This window comes from Chiroxiphia lanceolata, chromosome 5, assembly GCF_009829145.1.
Source record: "Chiroxiphia lanceolata isolate bChiLan1 chromosome 5, bChiLan1.pri, whole genome shotgun sequence".
Lineage (NCBI taxonomy): Eukaryota > Metazoa > Chordata > Aves > Passeriformes > Pipridae > Chiroxiphia > Chiroxiphia lanceolata.
The window spans coordinates 12,899,387-12,927,044 of record NC_045641.1 but is presented as its reverse complement, the minus strand read 5'-3'; the positions used below and the strand labels follow the sequence as shown (position 1 = coordinate 12,927,044).

Sequence of the window (27,658 nt, the reverse complement as noted above, 5' to 3'; positions counted from 1 at the left end):
CCTCATGGAGGAAAGCAAAACATTACTAGTCACTAATGCTAAACTCTTTAAAGACTCGTATGGCTTTTTTCCATCCTTGATTGTACTACTAGTTGTCTGAGAAATTTCTCTGCATCATGCCAGGATTTTTCTGCTTCTGGGTCTTTCACTCCAACATCTGGGCCCAGACAAGCTCCTGTTTCTGTTGAATATTTAACCTTTCTTTCTGCTCCCGATTATTCCCTAACATTAAATCTGGTTTTGAAATGTTTTACTTTAAGGAATGTCTTCCCAGTATGCCAAGCTGTCAGGAGTTTACATCAGCAAGTATTTACCACTCTAGTGAATTTATTCAGTGGAGGAGAATCACTGTTCTTTTACCACAGAAGACTTGGTGAGCATTTATTTCTTCTCTTTAAAATTTTTTTGGGGGTGTAGATAATTAATCTGCTTTTAAATTGCTATGACAAAGAACAAGTTCTCTGTAGGTCATACTCAAGCCAGTAGGTGGGGTGCCAGAGCTGACCCAGTTGCAGGTATTTAACATAAAAATGCATTCCTTACATAATTAGAGAGTGAAATGTTGGGAAAGTCAACAGAAACTATTGTTTAGGATTGTTTTTAATACATACTCTGACTCTTCTAGTAAAGTTCAGACCTTTTCAAAAATAGTGGTTCTTGTCTATAAATGCCCCATTGGAGGAAGGCTTTATTTGGATTGTTAGTTTTTATTTTGCACATTCCTTATTGTTTACATCTTCAGACCAAAGCCTTCTATAAACAATAACTAATGATTCATTTCTGGGAATTTTTTAACTTTTGTTTCTTTTTATAGCATGTCTTAAAAAATAACATTCTTTTCTGAAAAAAACAGCAACAAAAATTATGAGAAAGCCTTACACTATTAATCTTATTTTAATTAAACTACATTTGCCTGCCCAAAAATTTTTATTTATTAACTACATGGTTTCTTTCATTGTTTATTTTAAAATCTTTATTATAATATACAAATAAAAAGTTGTCATAAATCCCAATAATCTTCAGGGCTTCCTTCATTTGAGAATTTAATTATTCCAATTAGAGCTACATTTTACTTATGCTTGACCTGAATCCATCACAGCAATTGCAATGAGAGCTTGCTCAGATTAAGTTATCATTGTGTTTCCCCATCCTTCATCATTATTTTTTGCATTCTCCACGGCCTCCACACAACCTATTTCCATCAGTCACACCACAACGATACCTTCTTTCAACACACTGGCCATTTTCACTGTACAGCCAATATTCAGAATTTCCTATTTACAGGCAAAATATCAAGGGCAAATATCAAATCCTTAAAACATATCAAATCAGATAATACCAAATAGCACAAGTAAGTCTATGATTAAGTGCTTTGTAGTTAGATTATGATGTGCTGAATCTTACATGCCATTATGTTCTACCAGCTGCAAAATCTGTGGTTCACATAGGCACTTAGGAGTTAAAAGAGTGTCTACAATTTTTCAGGTTACACCCTAAAGCAGGCTGTTATTCTTAAATTTATTTATAAGATATATATACTGTACTGAAAGTTATTATTACACATTCTGTATTTGATGGTAATACCAATGTTGTGGGCCTTTTCTTCTTTAGGATCTACTCATTTTTCTCAGCATATGAGGTGACAGAAGCAAACAATTTATTTTTAATTTAGGAGACCGTGGGGAGAAATCATGATGGAGTAATAGCTGGGTTCCTGTTTTATGCTGTGCACAAATCATAAATATTTCACACTCTTTGCACAATCTTTTATCTGAAGGGATTCCTGTCTTTTACCAGAGTTTTGTTTGTAATTAAGGTACAAATTACCACTGAACATTTCTTAGCTTTTCATAGAACACATTTTCTGTGTTGTGTTGTGCTATGGCTTTATTGGGATGAAGAGGAAGATTGGCTGCATGTTCCTCACCAAAATCAATCCAGCACACCAGATGCATCTCAGCCACTTTCCCCTCTTTTTAACCCTCCTTTCCACTGGCAAGGAGCAGGCTGAGGGCTCAGTAGTTCTTTTGGGTTGAGATTGGGAGGAGATTTTTTATGCATTTTAAAAGCACGCTTACCAGCAGAGAGCAAGTTTCTGCCTTTCCAAAACCTGGGCATTCCTGTTGAACATTTGATGTGTGCCCTTCACTGCCAGCCCAGCCACACGGAGGGCATCCTACCAGGTGGCTGGTAGTGAGCATGCTCCACAGGGCTCTTCTTTGGGATGTCCTCCCTCCCTCCCCTATCCCTTTCCCACTTGTATTCCACTGCAACAACCACCCATGGGCAAAATCTTAGTAATGGCCAGGAAGAACAGTGCAGAGGGGTAGAGCCAGGTCTGCTGCCTTCCCGAAACTGGGGTGAAAGCAAGGGTGCTTTGGAGACCTTCCTTTCGTCTCAACCTCTCAAGACAAAGGTTACAACATACACACCCTGCCCTGTGCTTACTGCACAGGGAAATAAACCACCTAAGCGAAGATTCAGGAATGACTTGTTAGCCTTGCTCTGGCCCTTGGTAGCCTCAATTGCCCTCACACCCCTGCTCAGCCCTGCTACGGTTGCTGGAGATTTTATCCCTTCATGCACAGCTCTTACTGAAGGTTTGCACCTTGGGTGCATGGGTAGTGTCAGGCTGTGGCACTGTGCTGATGCAGCTGGAAAATTGTTCTTTAACAGCACCTATTTCTCTTGTAAAACTTTCTGGGTGTGCTGGTATTTCTGCACATCTGTAGATGTTCTGCATCTGTCAAGCATGATTTTGCAAGGTCCCTGTGTTATCTGAGATTTGGGATATTGGGAAATCTGTTGCAAGAGTGAGACTTGTATTGAAGAAATGAAATGTATGCACCTGCTTGCTGAAATTATATTGTACTTGAACTGAACATTTCTAACACTGATGAAAATTAATTTCAATTTTATGGGAGGCATTTACATATGAACAGGCCTTAATGAGATACAAGCAGCTGTCAGTTGCTGACTTCATAAACAAATCAACACCTAATGACTGAATGAGAGCTTCAGGATAATTGGGTAAATGTAATTATGGTAACTCAGAAGGTAGCAAATATAATTTTATCAGCCTCAAATTTGCATTAGATCATTAGGGCTTTTAATATCAGGAGGGAAGGCAATGATTTTATTTTAACTCACATATCTGAAAAATTTTATAACAGAAAGAACATCATTTCACTTGCAGTACTTCTGGGACATGATTTCCTTGTGCTTATGTAAAATGTCACACAGCAACAATGACTTTTATTTGACATCAACCTGACTTAGATATAAGGTCGTCAGAAAGCCAGATTGCCTTCCAGTAGCACAAAAAAAAAAAAAAAGGAAACAATATGAGGAACTAGGGAGGTTTATTTTACTTGTGCTGCACTTCCCATTTCAATATATGTCCAAATGGTGATTGTCCAGAAAACCAGTATTTTATCACTGAGAATGCAGCTGACACTCATCTCCTTATTCTCTTTTCTTAATTAACATGGCTTTTTTTAAATTGTTGATTACCATTTTTAACAGCATAATCCTCTTAAGCTGTTGTTACCTTGAGGTGCAGAGCAGCCTTGGAAAGCTTTCAAAAACAGTGAGCAGGACCGGCTTTTCAGCAGCGTTGCTTTCACAATTGCCAATTCAGCCTAACACACATTATCCCTCACGCAGGGAGGAATCCGGATCTCTGACAGCTCTCGCTGCCCGCAGCCCTGTGACGGTGGCATCGCTTCCCGCGGGACCCCTGGCAGCAGCTCAGGGACCACGGAATTCCCGCAGTGGCAAAGCTGTCCCCAGGGTAGAGCTCGCTGTCTGCAGATAAAAATAACCCCTGCCCGCTGTGATGTGGCTCCCCGGGGACCATCCCCCGTCGCCACACCTCCGTTTCGGCTACATGTTCATCTCCAGGCAGTAATGAGCCTCCTGCCTTCCTCCCCCTCCCCTTAAATGGTAGAAACAAACCTCCTGCAATCGCTGCATTTATCTGGGGGAACTTCTAAGTCACAAGTGGAGCAGAGCACACCCTTGGCTTGACGTGCAGCCAATATGAGGAGTCTGAGGAGGAAGATGGAGCTACCCCAGCGGTGTGTGGCCCTGTGCTCTGCACCTGGCAGGGGCAGTCCCCTGCATCAGAAATGCTGCAGTGAGACTCTCCGGAGAAACACTTTGGTCAGGTGAAACCCACACAAGCCCCAGAAGGGGATGTGAGCTCTAGTGTGAGCTCTGTGCCTCGTGGTGCAGGCTGAGCCCTGGGAACAGTCCCAAAGCTGCACAGGGATCTTCTCAGTGGGGCCTCAGGTGTGGTGCTCCACCGGGCACAGAGGTGTTCCCTGTCATTACACAGGGTTGGGCTCTCCCCGCTGTTTGTGTAGGTTGGGTGTGAGCTTTGTGCCCCAAAACCAGCCATGGTGCAGCTCCAAAGCCACCCTGAAGGGTCATTTGCACCCGGCAGCAGCCAGTGAGAGGCAGAGTCAATGCCATCAATGCCACATCATGCAACACCAGGAGCTGTGTTTAGGGGACACCACCATTTGTTGGGCACCGTGAAACTTCCATGGCGTGTTACACTGTAAATTTCTTCCACTTTACTGTAAATAACTCTGGGCTGCAGGGTCTCACACCCCACCTCTACCCATACACTATCCCTGATGAAAGCCAGAGGTGCCCTGTTACTTGGGAAAACAACATGACACAAAGCCAGAGATGCCCAACACAGTGCTCTCCCTCCTGTTACTTGGGAAAACAACATGACACAATTTTATTGTGCTGGGAGTTCATAGGTGTGTGTGTTTGCCTGCTCTAATACCATTCTTCTGTATCAGTATTGTTATTTTCCTCAGCACACATTAGAGTTAGCACCAGTTGTTACTGCTCTTTCCAGAGCCTAAAACCTCTGTCAGGGCTCTCTGTGGTGCCACTAAAACTCTGTAGTGAACATGAACCTCACCACTGAGGTGATGTGCTGGCCACAGAGCACTCAAAAAATAAACAGTAAATAATTGTGGTGAATATTGACTGTCTGTTGTGCCTACACAAGCCTAGGAAGCTCTTCGTGTGCAGATTACTGGCATTGTGCACTCTTAATGTATAATTCATAGCTCTTCTAATGTAACCCATCAATACATTATATCCTGAGGGATTATTTAATCAGCGTATCTGCCCCTGCAGATTAACTCTGTGTGCTGTAAAAATGCTTACAGTATTTGTGATATCAAACAGATACTTAGAACAGACAACAAGGATCATTTCCATTAAAAATCAAGCCTTTAGGCACCTTCACTTGTTTTTTTTAAAGCAATTCAAAACTGGTCTTTTAAAAATTTCTGCACGTGTGTATTAAACTTCTAGTATGTGACTGAAAGGCCACCTGAATGGCTGACTGCTCTGCCACAGTGTCCACTTCAGCCACCCAGGCTCTATCTGTTTTTTTTTTTCTTCTATACATGTGAGCAGGTGGCTTGGCCACCTTTACAATATTCATTTTAATAAGCCTTATTCAACATAAATTATTGGGGGTGGGGAAAGGGTTTTTTATCTTAAATTAGAGTAACAGCATTATATCCTGTGCTGTCAAAATGTAACCATATGGCTCAGAAACAAGCTAGAAAAGAAGCTTCGTATAGGAACCACCTGCTTCTCATCCTCAGCTCCCTCCAACCAGCCCTTGGCCAGACACAGGCCTTTCCCAATTCAAAATATGATTTTATAATTTTCAGTCAGCCTTGCTTTTTCTGTCCTACCCTTGCACAGCTCTGGTCCAGCCTCAGTGCCCATATTGCCCCCACCACGAACGATTTCTGATCTTTGTTTCATTTCACGTGCAATGTATTTTTTTTAGTCTCATTCCGGCACAAACGTCAAGTGGAGGGTGTCTGCATCCACCATCTGGGAGTGGCCACTAGCCAACATCTGTAACCTGTTGGATGTTCACAGTTTGGCAGGACAGCTTGGAAAGGCTTGATGATGACAAAAATTGTTGTTCTCATGATTCAGTTTCTTCTCCAGCCTTGGTTTTTAAGTGTGGTAGATGTCAGGCTGGATTTGGCTAGCAGGAGTCACTCCCATGGAAAATTTCAGTGTCCCATTGGACAATCTTCTAGAGGGCCAACAACAAGAATTGTTTAATAGATAATGTTAGCTGACTTCACTATATTAAAGAAAAATAAGCTGTTGAAGATAAACTAACTAGAAAGGAGAAACTACAACAAGGTTTCTGCTTGAAGAATATTACAAATATCCAGAGTTTAGTTAGGCAAGAAATTTAATTTGGTGATTCCCCACCACAAACCTTGGGTGTTACAGATTTTGAGTTGTTGTGCAGGAGCAAGCTATTTGCAGTGTGGAAAAAAATACAAACTATGAAAGAGGATCTTTGTCAAAAACTGGCGATCTCAATGTCACCAGAGACATGTGAGCTAAATCTAATTTAGAATCATCCTGACAAAAAGAAATTTTCATATCCAAAAAAAATAGTCAACTATTGTTGTATGGGAAAAAAAAAACACAGGAGGAACACACTCAGGAGCTTTAATAATTTTTTTAATAATAAATATCAGAAGGAACCTGTTTACACAACTTCTGACCTGTTAACTATGACCAAAAATATAAAAAACAAAGTCATGCTCTAGATCCACCTTTCTAGTTTTGCACCCATCACAGAACGGGACTCAATAAAAATCCAGGAATACTCATTGTGAGGCTTACCTTAAAATAATGCCCAAAATCCCTGTAACGCTTATGTAGAAATGTCATCAATGACTGGAAAGTCCATTATATAGCCCTGTGCAGCAAGTGGCATTGTCTAAAAAGACAATTTACAAAGATCTGTCTTTGGTTGTGCCAGCCTTTGCAGCCTGGGCTGTGATTGTGCTGTCAACTTTATTTTTTTTAGTTACATTTTATCTTTTTTTTCCTACAGTTCTGTAAAGAGTCACAAAGTAAAGCATTATTATTGCTTTTAAGGTCCAGTGCCACGCGTTTCCGCTGGAGTCAGTGCTACTACACAGCCCAAGATGAGTGGGCCTTGGACAACATCTACATTGGACAGCAGTGTCCCAACATGTGCAGCGGGCACGGCTGGTGTGACCACGGTGTTTGCAGGTATAAATCCCTTGTCAGTCCCTCTTAACAATGGTCTCCTGATACTTCAGGTATCTTATTACTTTCCATAATTTTCTTTTCTTGGCTGTTGTTCCTATTTTTAGATTAAACATTAAAAAGTAAAAGCACTATGGAGGGGTTAGACCATTCAAGCAACATTAACAGCCAGTTGCTCCACAACAACTGTCCAAGGACCCTTACCCTTGGCAGACCCAAGCATTGGAAGAGCTTTCAGTGGCACAGAGCTGCCCTGCTGCAGGTGTCCTGGTGGCCTCTCCAGCCCTTTGCACAAGAACTCCAGTGATGAGCTTAGTGCTGGAGCTGTTTTACTGGGTCAGAAGGATGCCAGGGACCAGCTCAGCACTGCTAGGAAGCTGCTGTCAGAATGGGTGCAATACCAAGGGCACAGACTACTGCCTGCCAGCTTCAAACTTTCTGGACACCGTAGGGATTTTTTCTAGAAATAAAATACAGTGGTTTTTTCCAGTTATTCTAGTTTGTTTCCATGTTCCAAAATTCCAGTCCAAGAATGATTCGTTATTTCACATCTAATTTTAAAAGGTCACTGCGCCACCTTAACTAATTGTCAGTGTCAAATAAATGCTTGTTACGTTTACGCTTCTTTCCAGGTGTGACTCAGGGTTTCGGGGTACTGAATGTCAGCCTGAAAATCCCCTTTCTTCAACCATCATGTCTGATTTTGAGAACCCAGACACTCTGAAGACAGAGTGGCAGGAGATTATTGGGGGAGAGATCGTCAAGCCTGAAGAAGGCTGTGGGGTCATCTCATCTGGCTCCTCGCTCTACTTCAACAAGGTACTAAAGAGGGATGGGAGACAGCAAAAGGCCCATTCTGTAGGTTTGAGTGGAGCATGATGTGGTTGTATGGCAGCGAAAAAGGAGGCGGCAGAAAGCTGCACACAGTATTAGAAGTGCATTAAACAGCACAGATGTGCTCTGCAGGTAAAGAACAAAACAGTCAAAAGAGATAGGGAAAGACACATGCATTATGTATTCAAGAAATACCAGCTGTAATGAAAGGAGGTAAATTACCAGTGTGCTGTACATTCATAATGTCTTAGTTGTATATTTTCTGTTTTAAGACAGTTCTCAGCATTCAACACCTCCCATTTGATTTGTCTGTACTGATCTGGGTAAGAGATGGAGAAAGGTTGGCTTTCCACGGGACAATCAGCTTAATTTGAGATCATAGGGCCAAAACTAGAGGAAAAAACCAACTCCTCCAGGATTTTAGATAGTGGTTAGCCTGTAGGAGCATACTTTTTTGCATAACTTGGATGCTTTGCAGACAAAAAATAATAGAACAGAAAAGAGATATAGGGAATTCTGCTAATTAATAGCACTTATAACTAAAATAAAAAGATATCTTTATTACCAGATGTAAGATTACGGGTTGTAATCACAGACTTATTTTTTTTGTTGTTCTTCCTCGGGTCTAGTACTAGGATTTGTTTTGTCCTTAATTGAAAGGAAGAGTATAAATGCAGCTATGTGCTTCTCTTTTAAAGGTTTGATCACACTGCCATTGCTGTCATGAGAGCCAGATTAGTCCCAGAAGAATAACCCAATATGCAATGCTGTGTAATTGTGTGTTGTTTACCTCATTACGAAAATCTAACCCATGAAATAATTTTCAACACTCCTACATAGTCTCACATCCAACTCCCCTGGAAATACAGCTCTGCACTGAAAACTTTATAATAGACCAATCAGTATAACTAGCTAATTGTGATAATTGGATTTTTTTATATAATTGTCTTCTCTGTTAGATGTTTTTCCTTCTGGCTCAGTTCCTTATGCCAAGTTTCTCAAAAGTAGTTTGCTAAATTAGAATGAACCTGCTATGATCTTTCTTCTGATTTTTGCTAAGGAGGAGTGAAAAACTCATTTAGAAATTCTTGGCTTCTTTCTATTGATCTCTAAGGGTTAGGTTATCATTCATTTCTGGAGTAGTAGCAGTCTGTGTGCCATCAACAGAAGGTGGTTTATTTAATTTCTGTTTAGATTTTTTTCAAGGTGTCTAGTGACCATGCTGGTATATAATAAAAAATTATTTTTATAGTTGCCCAACATTTCTATATTGTTTTGGGGAACTCATATTCACAGGCTCCATTTCTTTTCATTTGCTCAAACAGCCACTTTTTATTTGAATGTCTAATGTTTGCTGCCACAATCAATTACTGCTGCCAGAATTAATGTTGGCTGTGTTCTGATAACCCTCTGTTTTTGTTTTACAACTCATTTTAATCAATTGTGGGCGTGTTTACAGTACAAAGCTTTTTCAATTAGCCTCTGCAATTCCTCTGAGGTTTTATGCCACTTGTGCCCTTTCTTAATTAACCTGGTTCCATGATTACCCCTTTGGCAGGCAAAGCTGCTCTGGGGTGTGTGGAAACCCACTTGCAATAGTTTCGTTGGGTACCCTCAGGCAGCCAGGCAACACCTGCCCGTGGGGCAGCAAGGGTGTTTGCATCATTATTACCCATTACTGGTTTGATTTGATGATGATTATTTCAAATTACAGTGAGTCTCCAAACGAAGCTGTGAAAGTAAACTACCAAGAGATTATCAGTGTCACCTTGGCCAGCCATCTGAGGCTGCACTGGAAAGATCAGGGCTGCACCCGAGTCTGAGCTCATCTTATTCTCATGGCACCATCCAGGAGGGATTCGCTCAGCTGGGAATAAACCAGCAAATAAACCAAGACAGCAGGCAACATTTAAAACCAAATCAGTATGACTGTATCTATATGAGCTTTTTGAGAGTCAAAGGATGCTTCACAGGTTTTAGTTGTCATCAGTGGTGCAAGCTAACTGAGCTGCAAACCCACATGTGTTCAGCTTCTGGAAATTAGTCTCATGGTGTGAGGTGGCCTTTTTGGTAGGGTCTGCAAATGAGCTATGGACCCAGGCTGTTAAACCAGCAAAGCAAAACGTTCTGAGAAAGAAAGCAATATACATTTATCTGCTGGGTTTACCCTGAACTGGGTAGAAAGAGGAAAGAGGTGGTGAGTCAAACCAGATTTAAATTCATCTATGATCCTTAAAAAACACAGATGGTATTTTAAATCTCAGCTCATAATCTTGTTCCTTGTGTTCAGCAAGATCATGTTACTTGCTTACCTCAAGTTTGTCTGGAAATTTACCATGAGGATCATAAATGTACAAGTGAAAGAGAAAAGAAAAATATTGCTTAAAACATAGGCATCATTATATAACTTAGCCCAGGTTTTCCTTTTTGATACCTTTTTATGCTTGGAGTTGGACAGAAACCTGTGAGTTTTTAGAGAAACAGTGGACATGTTGACAGTTCTGCTCCATTTTGGGGGGGTGGTGCCAGGTCGCAGCTACTTTAATAAATGCAGAAATATGATCCCTGCATCCTCCCTCCAGCTGCACACATACAGCTTTGGCTGTAAAAGCCTGGGGCAGCACGGTGCTGTGCTGGGGCAGGGTTATGTCAGATGCAGGGCATGCAGGGCACCTCCATGGGGACACTGCTCTCATCCTGTGTCCTGCCTTGCTGCAGGCAGCTTCATGTCACATATCAGCATCTTGTAGGTTTGTTGATGTGCAAGCCCACAAGATCAGCTTCAAGCACCAGGGCACAAAGGGAACAGGGGTATGGGATAATTCCCGTTACAAAAAAAGGTTTTTAAACCTTAAACCTTTATTTTAGATGCTCAGTCCTCCTTTGCTATCATGCACAAAATGACCACATTGACCTGCTAGAACTCAAAAACAGTCTTGGAAAAGACATTCACTAAATTTTACAAGGCTGTTTTTTTCTCTCGGCTATGCTTAGGTAAATGTGAAACCAAATCCACAGTTTTTATTTGAGAGGTTCATGATTTACAATACTCACTCGGAAAAGAGTATAGTTTTGTGTAGGAACAAATCTTATTTGGGTGATACACGAAGAGAAAATGCCAAGCCCCGGTTCTTGTATAGGAGGTGGGCTTCAAGCAACAGGTATTATAGGGGCTGATTTCAGGTGATCAGGTAATCCTATGCAGTGCAAGATTTAAGTGGGGAAATGAGATGTCAGAAATAGCCTTTTACATCTCTGAGTGTTATCATTAAAAAGCTGAATACTTAAAAATTTAACCCTGGTTGATTCAGGATATCCAGCATCTGCTCTTTATCTTCTGGATGTACTTGGGACCTTGAAGGAATGAGATTAAATAGTTGTGTGGAAATCATGTTGTGTAGTTGCATTGTATGTTGAAATCTAGTAATAAAAATACTTGTGGGATCATATCAGGGTCATTAAGACATAAAGGATGGCCAAAAAGAATAACTGAGAGATCAAATTAACACAAAATTCAGTGTTCTCCATGTTGTGTAATTTTCTGTGCAATATTAATCTGTGCTGAATTTTAAATATTTCTATTCATAATGAAGGTGTCATAATTAAAATTATTATTGCCGTCTGTTCTTTGTATCGTAGGCTGGAAAAAGACAGTTGGTAAGCTGGGATTTGGACACAACATGGGTGGATTTTGTACAGTTTTACATCCAAATAGGAGGAGACAGTTCTTCATGCAATAAACCTGACAGCAGAGAAGAAGGTGTGCTGCTGCAGTACAGCAATAATGGTGGTATCAACTGGCAGCTACTAGCAGAAATGTATTTCTCTGACTTCAGCAAACCCAGGTATAATTTTGGTCTAAATTATATCCATACTGTATCAGCTTTTTAAAAAATATTTCTCAATTTATGAAAACATGAATAATAATTTCAGGTTATAATGTTTAGAGCCACCAATATATGGAAACTTTTTCAGGCTCCCACAGTAAACTCCTGTCACTAGGAATAAAAAATGTAATGAAAGTGGACCTTTAAAAACTGAAGTAAAATGTAAAGTTTCCTATTACCTCCCATATGAAACCTGACTAAAATTCTAATATCTGCAAAACATTAGCAAGCAAATACAGAACTTGCCCAAAAGAGGTGTAGAAATCTGCCATTTCCTCTGACTCTGGTTTCAGATCTAATGAACATGTATTAATGTCACGTAAAACAAAAGCTCCTTTAAATAAGTATTTAAGGAAGAGAAGAATTCATGTTCAGCATTTCAAATTTGCTTTAAGATACCTTGCCAGTGAAAATTTACCTATCATTTACCTATCATCCATGTCTGTCAACATGCAAATAATTTTGTTTTCCCATCTTGTCATTTTGCATTGCAATGAACAACGCTTTCAGAAGGACTTCTGTAACTTGGCGGACTGTCTTTTTCTAAAGGCCATCTAGGCACTTGGAAGTATAAAACTATTGAATTTTGTTTAGAATACAATAGAATAAAATAGAATCTACTATTTCAGTTGGAAGGGACCTACAGTGATCATCCAGTCCAACTGCCCGACCACTTCAGGGCTGACCAAAAGTTAAAGTGTGTTGTTAAGGACATTGTCCAAATGCCTCTAAAACACTGACAGGCCTGGGGCATCAATTACTTCTCTAGGAAGCCTGTTCCAGTGCTTGACCACACTCTTGGAACAAAAATGCTTCCTTGTGTCCAGTCTAAACCTCCCTGGCACAGCTTTGAATCTTTCTCATGAGTCCTGCCACTGGATACCAAAGAGAAGAGCTCAGCATCTCCCTCTCCATATCCCCTCCTCAGGAAGCTGTAGAGAGCAATGAGGTCAGCCTTCAGCCTCCTTTTCTCCAAGCTAGACAAGCCCATATCCTTAGCCTTCCCTCATAAATCCTTCAGCTCTTTCACCAGCTTTGTTGCCCTCCACTGGATGCATTCAAGGACCTTCACATCATTCTCAGACCATGGGGCCCAGAACTGCACACAGTGCTCAAGGTGAGGCCACGCCAACACTGAATACAGGAGGACAGTCACCTCTTTTGAGCAGCTGGTGATGCTGTGTTTGGTGCACCCCACATTTGCCCTCTTGGCTGCCAGGGCATGCTGCTGACACCTTTTGAACTTGCTGTCGACCAGCACCCACAGATCCCTTTCTGCAGGGATCTGGATCTGATCTCCAGCCACATCCAGATTATACTTGTGCTCAGTGTTACTCCATCCTAGGCACAGAATCGACATTCCCACTTGTTAAATTTCATCCCATTAATCAATCCCAATGCTCCAATCTGTCAAGATCCCTCTGAAAGACCTCTTGATCCTCAAGAGAGTCAACCTCCCATTTTGGTATCATCAGCAAACTTGCTTCAACGCCTGCATCCAGATCCTTGAGAAGGATCCATATTGAACAGGAGTGGCTCTAGGATTGAACCCTGAGGAATACTGCTGGTGACCAGTCACCAGCCAGATGTAGCCCCATTCACCCCAACCTTTGAATTCTGCCCTTCAACGAGGTCTTCACCCAGCACACCCTGAAACAACTCTTCCGATGGTTGGACAACCTGTCCATAAGAATGCTGTGAGGTACAGTATCAAAAGCTGTACTAAAATCCAGAAAAACTACAGCTACCACCTTCCCTTCAGGACACACTCAACAAAGAAGCTAAATACTGAAACCTTCATCACTAGGCTATCCAATACATTGTTTTTAGACAAAATATTGCCCTTCTGAGCAATCAAGAGTGATGGTCCTTACAGAACATAGCTATGCACATTTATTTTCCTGCTGTTTCAAATGCAGTCTAGATCTTTTTTGACAATTCCTTATTCTCCAACACATAAATCTCGGAATCCTCTGGAAAATAACAGTTTCTTCTCCTATCTCTGCCTCACTGGCAAATGAAGCAGAGTGCATGACACAAAATAACGAGATATAAAGAAAGAGTGCCAAAAATATTGTATCTAGAAATGCATATGTGTAAGTTGTCTTAAACAGGATTGAGAAAGTAACTAATTATTGTACTTTTGACATAAGTGTGATTAGGTTTGAAAATTTAACTTTTATTTAACATCATTTTAGTAAGGTGTTTCCTAAGTTGAACATAAAGCAAACTGAGACAAACTCAAGTTCTTTTATAAACATATGTATAGGAGGGCTGAAATATTTTTACCCGCAGAAGGCTCTGCTACATAATCTATTGCATTGTAACAGAATGATGCTTTTTTCTACAAATAGGACCAATCAGCAGAAGAGAATGAGAAATTAATTTTGCCAGCATATTTCACTATTACTTCCTGGCACCAGAAGAACATTAAGACTTGTTGAACATGGATCAGCTGAACAGTTTAATTCAAAGCTGCAGAGTTCAAATCAGTTCCTTATTGTGCTTGGCAATATAGTAATAGATCATAAAAAATAGACATTTTCTTAAAGAGTTTACATTTTCCACAGACAGGAAGGACAAAGACAGCTTCTTCATATGCAGTGTATAAATAGGTATCTAGATATATAGGAGGTTAGAATAATAGAATCATCGAATCATTAAGGTTGGAAAAGACCTCCAAGATCATTGAATCTAATGTTTGACTGAACACCACCATGTCGTAGCACTAAGTGCCACATCCAGTCATTTTTTGAACACTTTCAGGGATGGTGACTCCACTACTGCCCTGGGCAGCTCATTCTAATGCTTAACCAGCCTTTCAGTGAAGACATTATTCCTGTTGTCCAATCTGAATCTCCCCTGGCACAATTTAAGGCTATGTCCTCTTGTCACTGGTTGCCTGGGAGATAAGGCCAACCCCCACCTTGCTACAGCCTCCTGTCAGGTGGTTGCAGAGAGTGATAAGATCTCCCCTGAACCTTGTCTTCTCCAGACTAAACAACTCCAGCTCCCTCAGCTACACCTTATATGACTTACTCTCTTGGACCCTTTGTCAGCTTTGTTGCCCTTCTTTGGAAATGCAAATTACTTTGGACTTGTAAGATAGATGCCCCTTTTCCCTCTTCAGTGGTACATTTCTCTACAAACTGTGCTCTCTAAAGTTCTGCTTCACTTCCGTTCTTCAGGTTTGTCTATCTGGAGCTGCCAGCTGCAGCCAAGACACCTTGCACTAGGTTTCGCTGGTGGCAGCCCGTGTTTTCAGGGGAAGGGTATGATCAGTGGGCCATCGATGACATCATCATCCTGTCAGAGAAGCAGAAGCACATCATTCCTGTTGTTAATCCCACTTTACCACAGGTAATAAGCAAGAGCAGCCTCTGGGCATCCCCACGAACCAGAGACCATCCTCTCTGTTAGGAGACTTTTGTTTGAATATAATTTTCTTTGAAAATGTTGGGTCTATTTAAAGAAGCATCTGTAGTGTTTGCAGCTGTGTCTCTATGTGGGAATAACTTGGGTCTTATCACAAAATCATCAGGCTCCTAATCTTTGTGACAGAGGATGTAATGATGTATTTCCTCAAAAAGTCGGGACTGAAGTTTTGGAAATTACAATTTTTTGAAAATGACAGAAAATACAAATTGCAAAATTTGAAAGTTGATCATTTTGGGAATTATTCTGAAGTCACACTGCAAGGTGATAGTATTTGTGGCTTTCCTTTTCATTTCTAACAGAACTTTTATGAAAAGCCAGCATTCGATTACCCCATGAACCAGATGAGTGTGTGGTTAATGCTGGCCAACGAAGGGATGACCAAAAATGAAAGTTTCTGCTCTGCCACGCCCTCTGCCATGCTCTTTGGTAAATCGGATGGAGACCGGTTTGCAGTGACTCGAGATTTAAGTCTGAAGCCTGGATACGTCCTGCAGTTCAAGGTATTCCTTAAACATAAATCCCTGCAAGAATATCCCTAAAATTGCCCTTAGTCAACACTTGCAAGATACCACTGTGGCCACAGGTCAAATCAACGTGATAAACTAGACCATTGCGTAGAAAGATGTGAAGAGCACAAGTATGAATTCAAACAGCATAAAATGCTGTTCTGCTTTCTGGAAGGATAGCCAAAACCTTGGTGCACGAGAGCGTTTTTACTCCTCTGGAGAAGTTTTAAAGCTTTTTGTTCGTGAACACATTTCACAAGTGGGTTGAAGTGACTGTCATTGTATTCAAGTCAGTACCAGGAAATGCTACTGCAATGTCAAGCAAAAAAAGGATTTATCCCGTCTGGGGCTCCATGAGTACAAAAGCTCCAATGTGGTTTGCGTACATTTTTGTATTTTAAACTATTTAAGGACTTACAAGCTGCTCTGTACTCCAGTGTGGGTTTTTCATATAATTTACTTCATTGTGTCAATGAATATAGGCTCCAATTAGCATTTTCCTTTTTAAAGGGCTTACAGAAATTTCAGTGGTCTGACAATACATCAGAATATGGGCTCCAAAGAAAGTATATTTGCTTTGACAAGCTCTTGTTTCTGAACCCTAATCAAAATTTTATTGAGTTTATAATGAAATCCCATTGGTGAATTCTGGAGGTTGGTTGCAATGCAATTTTAATGAGCTCACCACAAATACATGGTCCTTACATAATTGGTGGATACAGACACTGAATAATTTACAAGTGGAATTATTAAAGAGATCAGATGTTTACAGGCAGCTTTTCAAATACAATTCCCACAGTTCTATAAATAGGAAAGTTAGTTAGAAATAATGGGATTTGTAAAATAATCTCGTTTCATCTAAAAGTTATGCTAATGAAATGCTATACAAACCGAGGGATTTCAGTACAATTTCTGAGTGAGTTTTGCTTGTAGTTTTATACTTTAAACTAAGACCCAAAAATATCTCAATGTATCAATACTATTTAGCCTGAAAAAAGATGCTATTTGCCTCTTCACCACTTTCCTCTACTTCAGTGACTAAGTCTCCCTTCTGTAGGTTTGATCAGCAGCAGCATTTAAAAAAATTTTTAGGCTAAAAAAATCAATACTTAAAAATGTTTCATACACATTTCATCACTGAAGCACTTGGCAATGTAACACAAATACACAAAACATAAACAACATGTATCACAGAACAGTGAGTTCTTCTTTATAAAGTCTATCATTTAAGGCCTGAATTCAGACTTTTTTGGAAAGCTTTTAAACCAGCCTGCACATAAATGTGTTCGTCTTATTTGCATGCTTTAATTTTAAGCATACGGTTAAATGCTTCTGTAAGTTTGTGAAATTTCCATTTTAAATAGCAAGCTGGAATAATTTTGCATTGATAAACTCAAAGACAGCAATTTGTCAGAATTATTTCATTTTACATGAATGATTTTGTTTTACATTTTACATTCTATAGCTCAAGTAGAATTCCTGCAGGAAAATAATGAAAACTAATATTTTTCTGATAGCTTGAAAAATGAAACTGAAAACTTCAAATCAGCAATTGATTTTTGTCTTGGTTACATTCTCTTTTCACATTTTAATGTGCATTTTTCTACTTAATCCAATTTTACTCTATTCTGAGGGCCCAAGCTGCAGTGTCAACTCCCAGACATCATTCCTGCAAGGCCAATGACAAGGCTGTGGTCAGGGCTCACCTGGGAGTCAGGCTGATCCTCTGGTCACACTGGGTGGACTGCAGATGGGATGGATCTCAGAGTATACAGCTCTTCCCACTCTTGGGCATAGAGGTGCCCTGTGCACAGTTTGCTGTTTGGGGCACGCTACGCACAGGGAGCCTTGAAAAGTTCTTTGCACCTTTTGGTGTGCTGAACTCGGCAGCCTTAATGAAGGGATAGTGGGAATTTTTACTGAGACGTGTCATATATATGTAGGAAACAGAGTCCTACCATCAGTCCTATCAACCCCTACCCAGGGTTTCAAAGCAAGTGTTTGGAGCATTAAGCCTCCCAAACCAAAAAGTCAAAGGTGGTCTGCAGACAATAAATACTAATAACAGTGCAGGTTTCTTCAGCTCATATCTGATGCTCTGCTTTTTTTGCAGCTGAACATTGGTTGCACCAACCAGTACAGCAGCTCTGCTCCCGTTCTGCTTCAGTACTCACATGATGCTGGGCTCTTCTGGTCACTGGTGAAGGAGGGCTGCTACCCTGCTTCTCCGGGCATGAAGGGGTGCGAAGGGAGCTCCCGGGAGCTGAGCGAGCCCACCGTGTACCACACGGGAGACTTTGAGGACTGGACAAGGATTACTATTGTTATCCCCAGGTCACTGGCAGCCAGGTACTGTGCATTGTAAACCAGTGATGCCAGTGGGACCCATGAATTAGCTGCTGCTTCTGTGGTGGCACACTGGGAAAAAGCTGCAAAGATGGGAATAAAAGCAGCTTTAAAAAATGGCAGATCTGGGAAAAATATACTGTGCTCCCCAAAACAGGGAGACATTTTCCATTTTAAAGGTGTCAGATTGTTTTATAGAACTAAATTACAAAGCAGCAAGGCACCCAGCACATTTTAATTTGACATCAACCATCATCAGTCTTTATATATATCAGTTAGGTCAGAAGCACCAGCAAGAGAGTAATAAGTGACATGAATCAAATAAGCCAGTTGAACAGGATTAATTTTAGTTACCACTGGGCAAAGAAACCTTAGAAAGGTATTTGGGCTGTTGTGTGATGTGCTGTGTCACTGAAGGTGGCCAGGAGAGCCAAAGGCAAAATGGAGGAATAATAGGTGTGCTCACCTGCAAGCATGACCTCAGCATCGGGTTAATACTGGTGAGAAAATATCAGGTGCTGGAAGACACAAATAAGCCTTGAAATCAGGCAGCTTTTCTCAATCTCACTTGGATTTGGCTGAAGTTTCTCACTCCTCTTACTCTCTGTCTTACCCCAGCAGTAAAACAACCCAATCTGATTTGCTGGCTGCACCAAGCGCTGCCAGCATCTGTCCCCACTGAGCCCCTGGCCATGTCCCTGCTGCCTCCTGCCTCTCGCCCCCCAGGCAACTGCCCCAGTGCTGCCCCGGGGTTTCAGCCCCGTCCTTCTGCCATGGACTCATCATCCTCAAGCCCAGGCACAGATTTTGAGTGTGTGGCATATTTTGTAGCAGGAGAGCTGATGCCTTTGCTGCAAGGACTGAAATAGCAGCGTGTACCATAACAAGTTTGTCTTTTCTTCAGTAATTAGCCAATAAAAGCAGGTGCCAAATTGCACAGATCTGACACCAGCTGATTTGATTTACCCAAAACAAGCAGTGCAGAATCAATAGCAGCAATCTGTTTGGCATTATGTTCAGTAATGTGATCAGGAATAAGAAGCTGATGCTAATACATTAAAAATGTAAGTATTGTTACTCCAGTGAGGCTCTTGGCATGTTGAAAACTGGATTTGTAATGGGTCACTTCAGAAGTTGTGGCTTATGGGCTAACTAGAGAGGCTCACATTTCATCAGTTGGTACAGAGCCCAAGCACGATGATCACCTACCTACCAAATCCCAGTGCACAGCAGAAAAGGGGAAGCAATAGGTTTATCATATTTTAGGCAGAGTAGAAAGGAGAATCTTAGTTAATCCATTAGATTGGCAGTGAGATTTTAAATCCCTTCCCCTCTCTGGAGCTCCTATAAAATGATTTAGTTAAAAGCTAAATACTGAAAATGAATAACTAAAATATTTTTTCTTCAACAAATTTCCTATGCAGTGGATCAGCTGGAGTAACTTAGTGTTAGCTCATTGAATTCTCTGGAGCAGCTTCAGTTATATAAGTTAAGGATTAAATCACTGTTTTCTAGGAATTTTGTGTTGTCATCCAAGAATAAGAACTTAGTATTTCTGTGCTCATGTCCTGTAGGACATGTTATTTGCCATTATTTTTAGAAAGTGGCACTTTTTTTGTATCAAAATAACTTGAAAATTTTTACTTAGAAGTGTGCAATCCCATAGCAAACTCTGCATCACTGCCATTACTAAGTTCCTTTTGTAAGTACTGTAAGAAACGGAGTTCTGGGATTTTAATATGTAATTAGTAGTCCAGGTTGAACTGAGTAGTAAAAGGCATCTTCAGAGTCACATCTAATCATTCAGTTTTGTTGATAAAACCATGTGTTTGTTCTTTGCATCACACTGGTACATACAGGCCAGGGAAATAGAGGAAGTCAAAATGCATCCAAAAAATCTGGAAGAAATATCCTTAAGCAGTGCTGGACAAAAATGTAGGATGTCAGAAATATTTTTCAGGCATCCTATTTGCAAAAGGCAAACTTAGGAAAAGATCCTTTTAATCTTAAACACGGAGCAGCAGATATTGAAGCTGGGAATAGTAATACTGTGTCCTTTGTTGTTTTTCTGCAGTAAGACTCGATTCCGCTGGATCCAGGAGAGCAGCTCCCACAAGAGTGTACCTCCTTTTGGCTTAGACGGCGTCTACATTTCTGAGCCTTGCCCCAACTATTGCAATGGCCACGGGGACTGTGTCTCTGGGGTCTGCTTCTGTGACCTGGGCTACACAGGTAAGACAGCCCTCTTCAGGTGGGATTATAGTAAGCATTGGCTGACTTAAAGCTGCAAATCTAGCATCTTGTTTTTCCTTTCCAGTATTCTGGAAAAATGTATGATGACGTATATTTCATGGGCTGCCAGCAAGAATCTTTTTGTTTTGTTAAATAAAATTCAGCACAGGCAAAGCGGAGCAGCTGAAGGCAGCGGACACCATTGATGTTTCTGGCAATTGCAATCTTTGAACATCACCATCTGCATGAATGGGAAGGGACTAGCAATAAAAGAGAAAACAAAATAAAACATTATAAACTGAAAAGTCTGCTTAAAAGCGTTTGGATCATCTTCAAAAGAATCGTTGCCATTTTTGAGTCCCCTGGCCATCAGATGGCATGGGACCAAGAGGGAACATATGCTCTGACAGGCCCTTCTGTGGAAAATTCTGCTCACTTTTGGTTTCAGGTGCTTTTATGCTGAAATAGAAAAAAATCGAAAACCGATGAAAGAAACAGTGATTGACACAACCAGTTGTACACTGCGCTCTTTTCAACCCTCTATACCAACAAAGCAATAAGCTAACATCTTTTGTTCGATTTGTTTAAAATAAAATAAAAGGATAATATTTTTCTATTTACAAAAAATGCCTTATCAGCATAATGCATGGCTATTTTTCACCTAGTGAAATAAGCCATCTTAGAGTTTAGAGGAAGAGGGCTTATTCTGCATTCAAAAATTTGTAAAGTGGGTTTGAAAAGGTACAATCATCAGGGCATTTTCTTAGAAGAGCCTAGTGCTTTGTCGCATGTGGATGCAACAGAACCATCTGCCAGTGTACTGTATCTGACCCTTGCTCTGTTCAGCACAGTTTCACCAAAGCATTTCCCTCTTTTTTTCTTTTTTGAAGCATCGCATGGAACCTGTGTGTCTAATGTGCCTAATCACAGTGAGATGTTCGACAGGTTTGAGAGGAAGCTAAGCCCTCTCTGGTACAAGATAACAGGAGGTCAGGTTGGGACAGGCTGTGGTGTGCTCAGCGATGGAAAATCTCTGTACTTCAATGGACCTGGCAAAAGGGAGGCGAGGACTGTTCCCCTGGACACCACAAATATCAGGTCAATCCTCAGTGCTGCTTCTCACAATTGCCTGTGTATTCATGTTGTCTCTTCTGCCCTGTTGCAAGTGTAGATGTGAAAAGGTTGGAAGTGGTTTTCTGGCAATCGTAGTCTGTACAAGAAATCTTAAAGGCAGAAAAAAATACTTCTTTCTTCATTCTGATGTACTATTTCCTTCTTCTGAAAGAGAATACTTAGGTTAGGAACAGTGGAATAGCTACATAAAATAAAATATTAACTCTCCATCCTTCTGAGAAGATAGTTTGCATTGTATTCTAGGTGGACAGGCAGAAGACATGGTCTTGAGAATGCACAAAAACTAAGGCTCTGCCCAGAACCGGAGAGAAAAACTCCTTTTCTGCTGACTGTGTTGAATTGCAGGCATGATGATGGCATAGCAAGGAGCTTTTGTATACTTGCCAGATGTTGTGAATTAGTCCACTTGTCAGAAGTGCAAAGGAATGGAATGTGAATTATTTCTTCATAGCCAAGAGGGTAACCAGCCTTCACCTCTCTCCCTGCTGCCACTGAATCCTGCTCCAATGGCAGCAATTATCCTCTTCTCTCAAATTGTCTAACTGATTAATATAATTAGAATAAACAAAGAGCTGTTAATTCTAACCACTATTTAGTCTGGAGTTTGCTGCTGCTTTGTCCAGTCTCATAAGGGATCTCCCACCTGAAACATTGCACACCCTACAATTATGTCATTTAGCTTAATAAAAGATACTTCTCCTGACAAATACTGTTCTGAGAGTAAGTAATGCCATGATTTGCTCCATTATTTAATTTGTGACATCACTCAGCAAAGTCTGGCCGCAAGTTACTGCTACCACTCTCCAGCTCGGGCAAGCGGTGCTCTGCAGGGCAGTGTGGGTGCTGCAGGACATCCTCAGCTGCTCCCTGGCACTGCCCAGCACAGCACCAGCTGCCTTTCCTCTGTCCCCTGCTTGTCTTGTCACGATATATTTATATAATTTTTTTAATTATTTTATAATTAGAATAATTAATTGTTTGACAAATACGCTTTGGACAAGCACATGTTTGTCTCTGGGAACTCTGGGAAGATCTGAGCATTTCTGTTCCACCATCTTTAAAGCACCTGTTATTAGTCCTGTGAAGCATCCATGATGTAACCACACCATCAAGAAGTCTATATTCAAACAGTATTTTTGAGCTACTCCTTCTTTCACGGAGAAATCTTCTTATAAAAGTATTTCCTTTAGCTTTAATATTACTTTGAAACCAATTTTAATGCCAGATATTCATATTTATAACTTTCCTTTTTTGCAGAGTTTGAGCCATTTTAAAAGCCAAAAGAAGTTTAAAAATACTGAGCAATTCTCTTTCTTGATTTTTTTAATCTATTGCTGCTTCTGTTTTGCACAAGAACATGGTCACAAACATGGTCTTAAAACTGCACCTAGAACATAAATGGCCAGACGGACACTTGATAAGAGCAACTGAGATCTCTCCTCTGAGCATGTACTCACTGTGTGAGCTGCTCTCCTTCTGCAACTGATTGTTCAAAATACATCAACACTTTATTTTTTTTTAAGCATCACACTGAGGAGGTTAACTTCCTTCAACAATTGAAGCTCAAAGCCACAACCCTGAGCTGTTTGCTAGACAGAGCAAACACAGTGGTCTTCTCAAAATACAAATGGGACTAACATGGATTTTTTGCTTTCTTCAGTCTGTGCTAAAGGGTAGTAGCCACCTCATGCTGCATGGACTCTTTAGACTACAGCAATTACCCCAGACTACTTTTGTGTTACAAGAAGAGAATAGCTGCTTCCTAAAATAGGGTGTAGCAAAGGCCAGTGCTGTGTCTTCTGGATGCATGTCTTTCTTTCTTTCATTAATTATAAGGCAATCTATGTTGGCCATGTATAATGTAGACATTCAGCTTCAGACACCTTGCTTTGAACAGATGCATACCACTTCAATGTTTGATTCCAACTGTAACATAAACTGGGTCTTTTTTTACTAGAAGTAAAGGCAGAGTAAGTTTGTGAGGGTGTGAGGGGTTAACTGAAAGACCCATCCTGTAAAAAGAAAATAATTCCTCAGCCTAGAATGTTTTTTTCATTATTGAAGCTAAAATTAATATCACTTGAAAGAGGAGATTAGAGGAAAGCACTTTTTCCCATTTTGGTATTACTTTTTGCATTCAATAATGCCTTGCATAGAATTCAGCTATCTTATTAGGGGTCATCTTAGCCCCTGCACAGTTATCTTTTATTTTTGCAAGGGCTTTTTGGTTGGGAGGTTTCAGTGACTGGGTAAACAGCAGGAAAATATGCCTTGAAAGACATACTGTTAGATATGTGGATTGAGGGTTGTGAATAGGAAGGCTGAGACTCCTGCAGTAGATTTTTAAGCTGCTTATTTTTCAGGTTAATAGTGTTTTCCCAGACCTTTTAAGATCTTGTTTAGTTAAATCAGGCATGGAAGAGCCTGATTGAAAAATTGAAAAATATTGCAAGACACTAAAGTTTTATTTTCATTCTGCAATTGCTGCAGATCTACCTATGCATGTTCCCCATCATCTTGCTGCAGTTACAGCTTTTTGAATGTAAAGGGTAAACTTTTGTAAGGAATGTAAATAATTTTTCTTCTTTTTTTCAAGTACAAAGACCCTTTTCCCATTCACCCTTCTCTTCCCAGCAGAGCAGTTCCTGGTTCACTCTGCTCCAGAGGGCTGAGATTTGCCAGCCTAAGGTGTGTTGTGCTGCTCAGGGAAGCAGCCCAACAGGACAGTCCCAAACTCAGATGTCACACTAAGAGTATTAAAACTAAAGCTTGTGCCCTGAATCCAACGATCATAAAAAACCACTCAATTTTTAGTATATACATTAAGTGATATCATAATCATAGCCTTGTTTGTCCTATTTGTCTCCTTTTTCCTTTATATGATTGACTACACTTTTTTTTCCCCAGATATCAAGAGAGTGTCCCATAGCAATAAGAGAGCTGTGTCAAAATTCATTTCACCCAGACCATTTTTTTTGCCTTACACTTCAAAAACCCCATCCCTTCCCTATTGTATGGCCCAATACGCCAAAGGCACAATTTCGCTGGCAGTATTTCTATCCTTCTGTGTCAACTGACAATCTGATCCATGGATGCATTTTGGTTGCTGATGAGCTACTGCCTCCCATTTGATGGCCTGTCCCTTATGACACACTTCACTATCTGTTCAGTAGGAGCATTTGCACACAGTGTCTACCTGGCAGCTAGATGAAAACCATGCAATATATATATACTTTTTCCAAGTGGTGACATCTGGCTTGTTAGCTGTCTTGGCTCCTGTCCGCTTTACAGACTCCATTGCTAATGACTGTACAACCACTCCAGGGATGTTCTGGGTCAGACACTTATGGATCAGATGGGGTGATTCACCCTTCTGCAGAAAGGGGGGGTTTTTTTGTCCTTTGTTTTTGCTTTGTAATGATCTTTACTTTTGACAAGCATAAAAGACAATTTTATCACAGGACTGTAAATCTTTTCACCTCAGAAACTTCTGTCTGATGTTTTATTGCCTTAATACTGTCTCAGACAACAGAGCTGCAGCAAACAAACAGGACCTGCCTGGCTAAATGATGTAGTACTATGATTTTTGAGGTATCTATGGGGTTGTGCTAGAAATGAGATCGATGAGGATATTCGGGCTTGTCCTAGTCCCTGTGGATATACAAAACATCTCAGATAGGAGATACAGATTTTGATAACAGAACTGAAATGTGGTTGGGTTTAGAATCAGAAGAGGATCATGAACTGTGTATGTAGCAGTGGATGCGGGAAATTGGAGTCCTGTCTGCATCGTACTGACTCTGGCTGTAGTCCTGTGGCTGGTCTGTGATTTTACCAAAGTCACTACAAAAATTAGGACCAAATTTCCTAAACCAAAAGAATTATCCTTGTGGGGAATTATTTGAGTGGTAAATCAAGCCTTGTTTCTTCACACAGAGACACAAATTCACCTCAAAAGTAGTATTTTAAATAAAGAAGTTATCTACAGGCAATAGGATTAATGAAGCCTGGTTTCTCAACATCCTAATTTAAAAACTGGCTGGGAAACAAGGAGGAGAATGGCATTGGCAACTTGCAGCATGCAAAAGCTCGTTGTGGGGTTGAGTCCAGTTTCTGTGCTATGCTCAGGTGCTGTTTTGGATGTGCAATGCAGACAATCTGTGAAGAAGGTGTAGATGAGGGGGTGATGGCATTCCCAGTCATCTCAATGCTCTTTACGTTAGTTATGCCCCAATAAGACTCAAATGAATGTCTGAGACATGCAGTGAAATTTGGTGAGCGAGCAGCAGGACATTAATTGAAATTAATTGCTGCTACATAGCACAACAGAGCGCATCTAAGAGGAAATGTAAACTACACTGAAACCACAGAGTCACAATTAAAAAATACCAGCTCAGCAAGAATATGAGGGCATTGCTGCAGATTGGAAAAAAAAAATAACAATATTTTGGAGTACAAAGATGGGATAATTATTAGCTATATATAGCTAAATGTGGATGTTCCAGACCAATCCGGAGTTTTGTCAAAACCAGCCAGGCTGTCTCAAAGAGGTTTGTGGCTTTAGAAGGCTTGCAGAAAGCGGTTTTGCGAAAAATGGAGGATGTGGAAAAACATTCATGCAGAGACACAGATGAAAAGGTTGCCATGGTTTGCAGTAGAAAGGAATAAGAGAAGATAGGGAAGTGATAAAAGCACTGGCTACAGGGGTAGGTTGCAAGAAAAGCAGATCAGGAACACTTTTTTTGCCATTTCACGATGTGAGAACAAGTGAATGAAATGAAATCAAAATGTATAGATTCAAAATCAAAGGGTCCACAAAATGTTCAATGAGCTCATTTCACTAAAAATTGTTTACATCAAGAATTTAAGGATCAAAAAAAGGATTGGTGCTTTTGTTTTTATTTTTTGTTTTTTATTACAACTCTTATGCTGTATCTAAGCTTTATCTAATTTCCAGTTACAAGAAACTAAGGTAAGATCTGATGTAAGGAGCAGCTTTGCCTGCTTTGGAGATTTTGCACATTTTGTGAGAGACAAAACTGCCAAATTCTACTACTTACTCCAAAAATTCATTTATTAGGTACAGTATTAATAAACCACATCACTCTCTTCTGGTTTGGGTTCTCCACTGTTTACCATAGCCATGTTTGATTTCTCTGAGAACATTACCTTATCAATGAGCCTGAAATAATGACCTAACCGATAACGCCACATTAGTTAAGAGAGGAAAATTATCTTGACTGATCTTGTGCTATCAGAAGATAATTACACTTCTTTATCCTGTTTTTTTTAACAGGCTAGTTCAATTTTATGTACAAATTGGAAGTAAGACTGTTGGTAACTCCTGCAACAGACCGAGAGCTAGGAATGAAGGTAAAGCCTCACTTCTTTATAATAAGCTTCTTGTATTTTGCATCTTCTGCAGAATTTTTGCCTTTTGATGCCTCTAAAAAATAAAAAAGATTGTTTACAAGACAAGGTGTAATAACTTTTATTAGACTACTTTATAGTATTGGAAAATAGGTAAATTTACAAGTAGCCAGAACTTTCTTCAGGTCTGAGATAAAAGGAATGAAATCCAAGTTCAGGATAAAGTGGGCAACCTCCATTTCTGCCCTGAAGAAGAGCTGTGTGCCTGAAACTTGTTCAGTTTCTCAACTACACCAGTGGGTCTAATAAAAAATTTCCTTCCAAACCAAGCTTATGAACGATTTGCCCAAAATGCAAAATTATAAAGCTGCAGCTGAAAATTTATTTAGTCTGAATAAATTCATCTCTCCTTGATGCCTCCTCTCCTCTTTTACTCACATGCTAAAAGTTACTGGGGTGGGAGGCATGATATTGTGTTTGGGAGGGATCAGCAGAGTTTTGGGAGCAGATTCACCATGTAAAGTGGTTTAGATGCATGAAGACAGACCACTGACATCTGGTAGATGAGAAAACTTAATTTTCCTCTCAGGATAAATCACTTAACATCAGTGGACTGTTTCCTGATATTTGGCATTTACATTGACACTGACTCACTGAGAAAAGCTGTCATCTTGTAGTGTAGATTACACAGAGGGTTTGATTCTCCTCTCATTTGTGCCAGTATAAGACCCAAAAAAATAGTCCATTATCTTTGAACATACTCCGGTATAAAAGAGTTTTCAGAGAAGTAGTATACATAGGTGCTTCTTTCTTGTGTTA

At 40.3% G+C, this 27,658-nt stretch overlaps 1 protein-coding gene across 1 annotated transcript in view; it reads left to right on the top strand.

Annotated features, from left to right (window-relative positions):
• RELN (reelin) overlaps nucleotides 1-27,658 on the top strand; it is a 279,441-nt gene that overhangs the window by 196,080 nt on the left and 55,703 nt on the right. Inside the window, 10 exon segments of the mRNA XM_032687702.1 lie at nucleotides 261-373; nucleotides 6,958-7,095; nucleotides 7,725-7,911; nucleotides 11,566-11,771; nucleotides 15,002-15,173; nucleotides 15,551-15,751; nucleotides 17,871-18,106; nucleotides 20,178-20,335; nucleotides 21,226-21,433; nucleotides 26,766-26,842. Of these exon segments, the coding sequence (XP_032543593.1) occupies nucleotides 261-373; nucleotides 6,958-7,095; nucleotides 7,725-7,911; nucleotides 11,566-11,771; nucleotides 15,002-15,173; nucleotides 15,551-15,751; nucleotides 17,871-18,106; nucleotides 20,178-20,335; nucleotides 21,226-21,433; nucleotides 26,766-26,842 (1,696 nt within the window).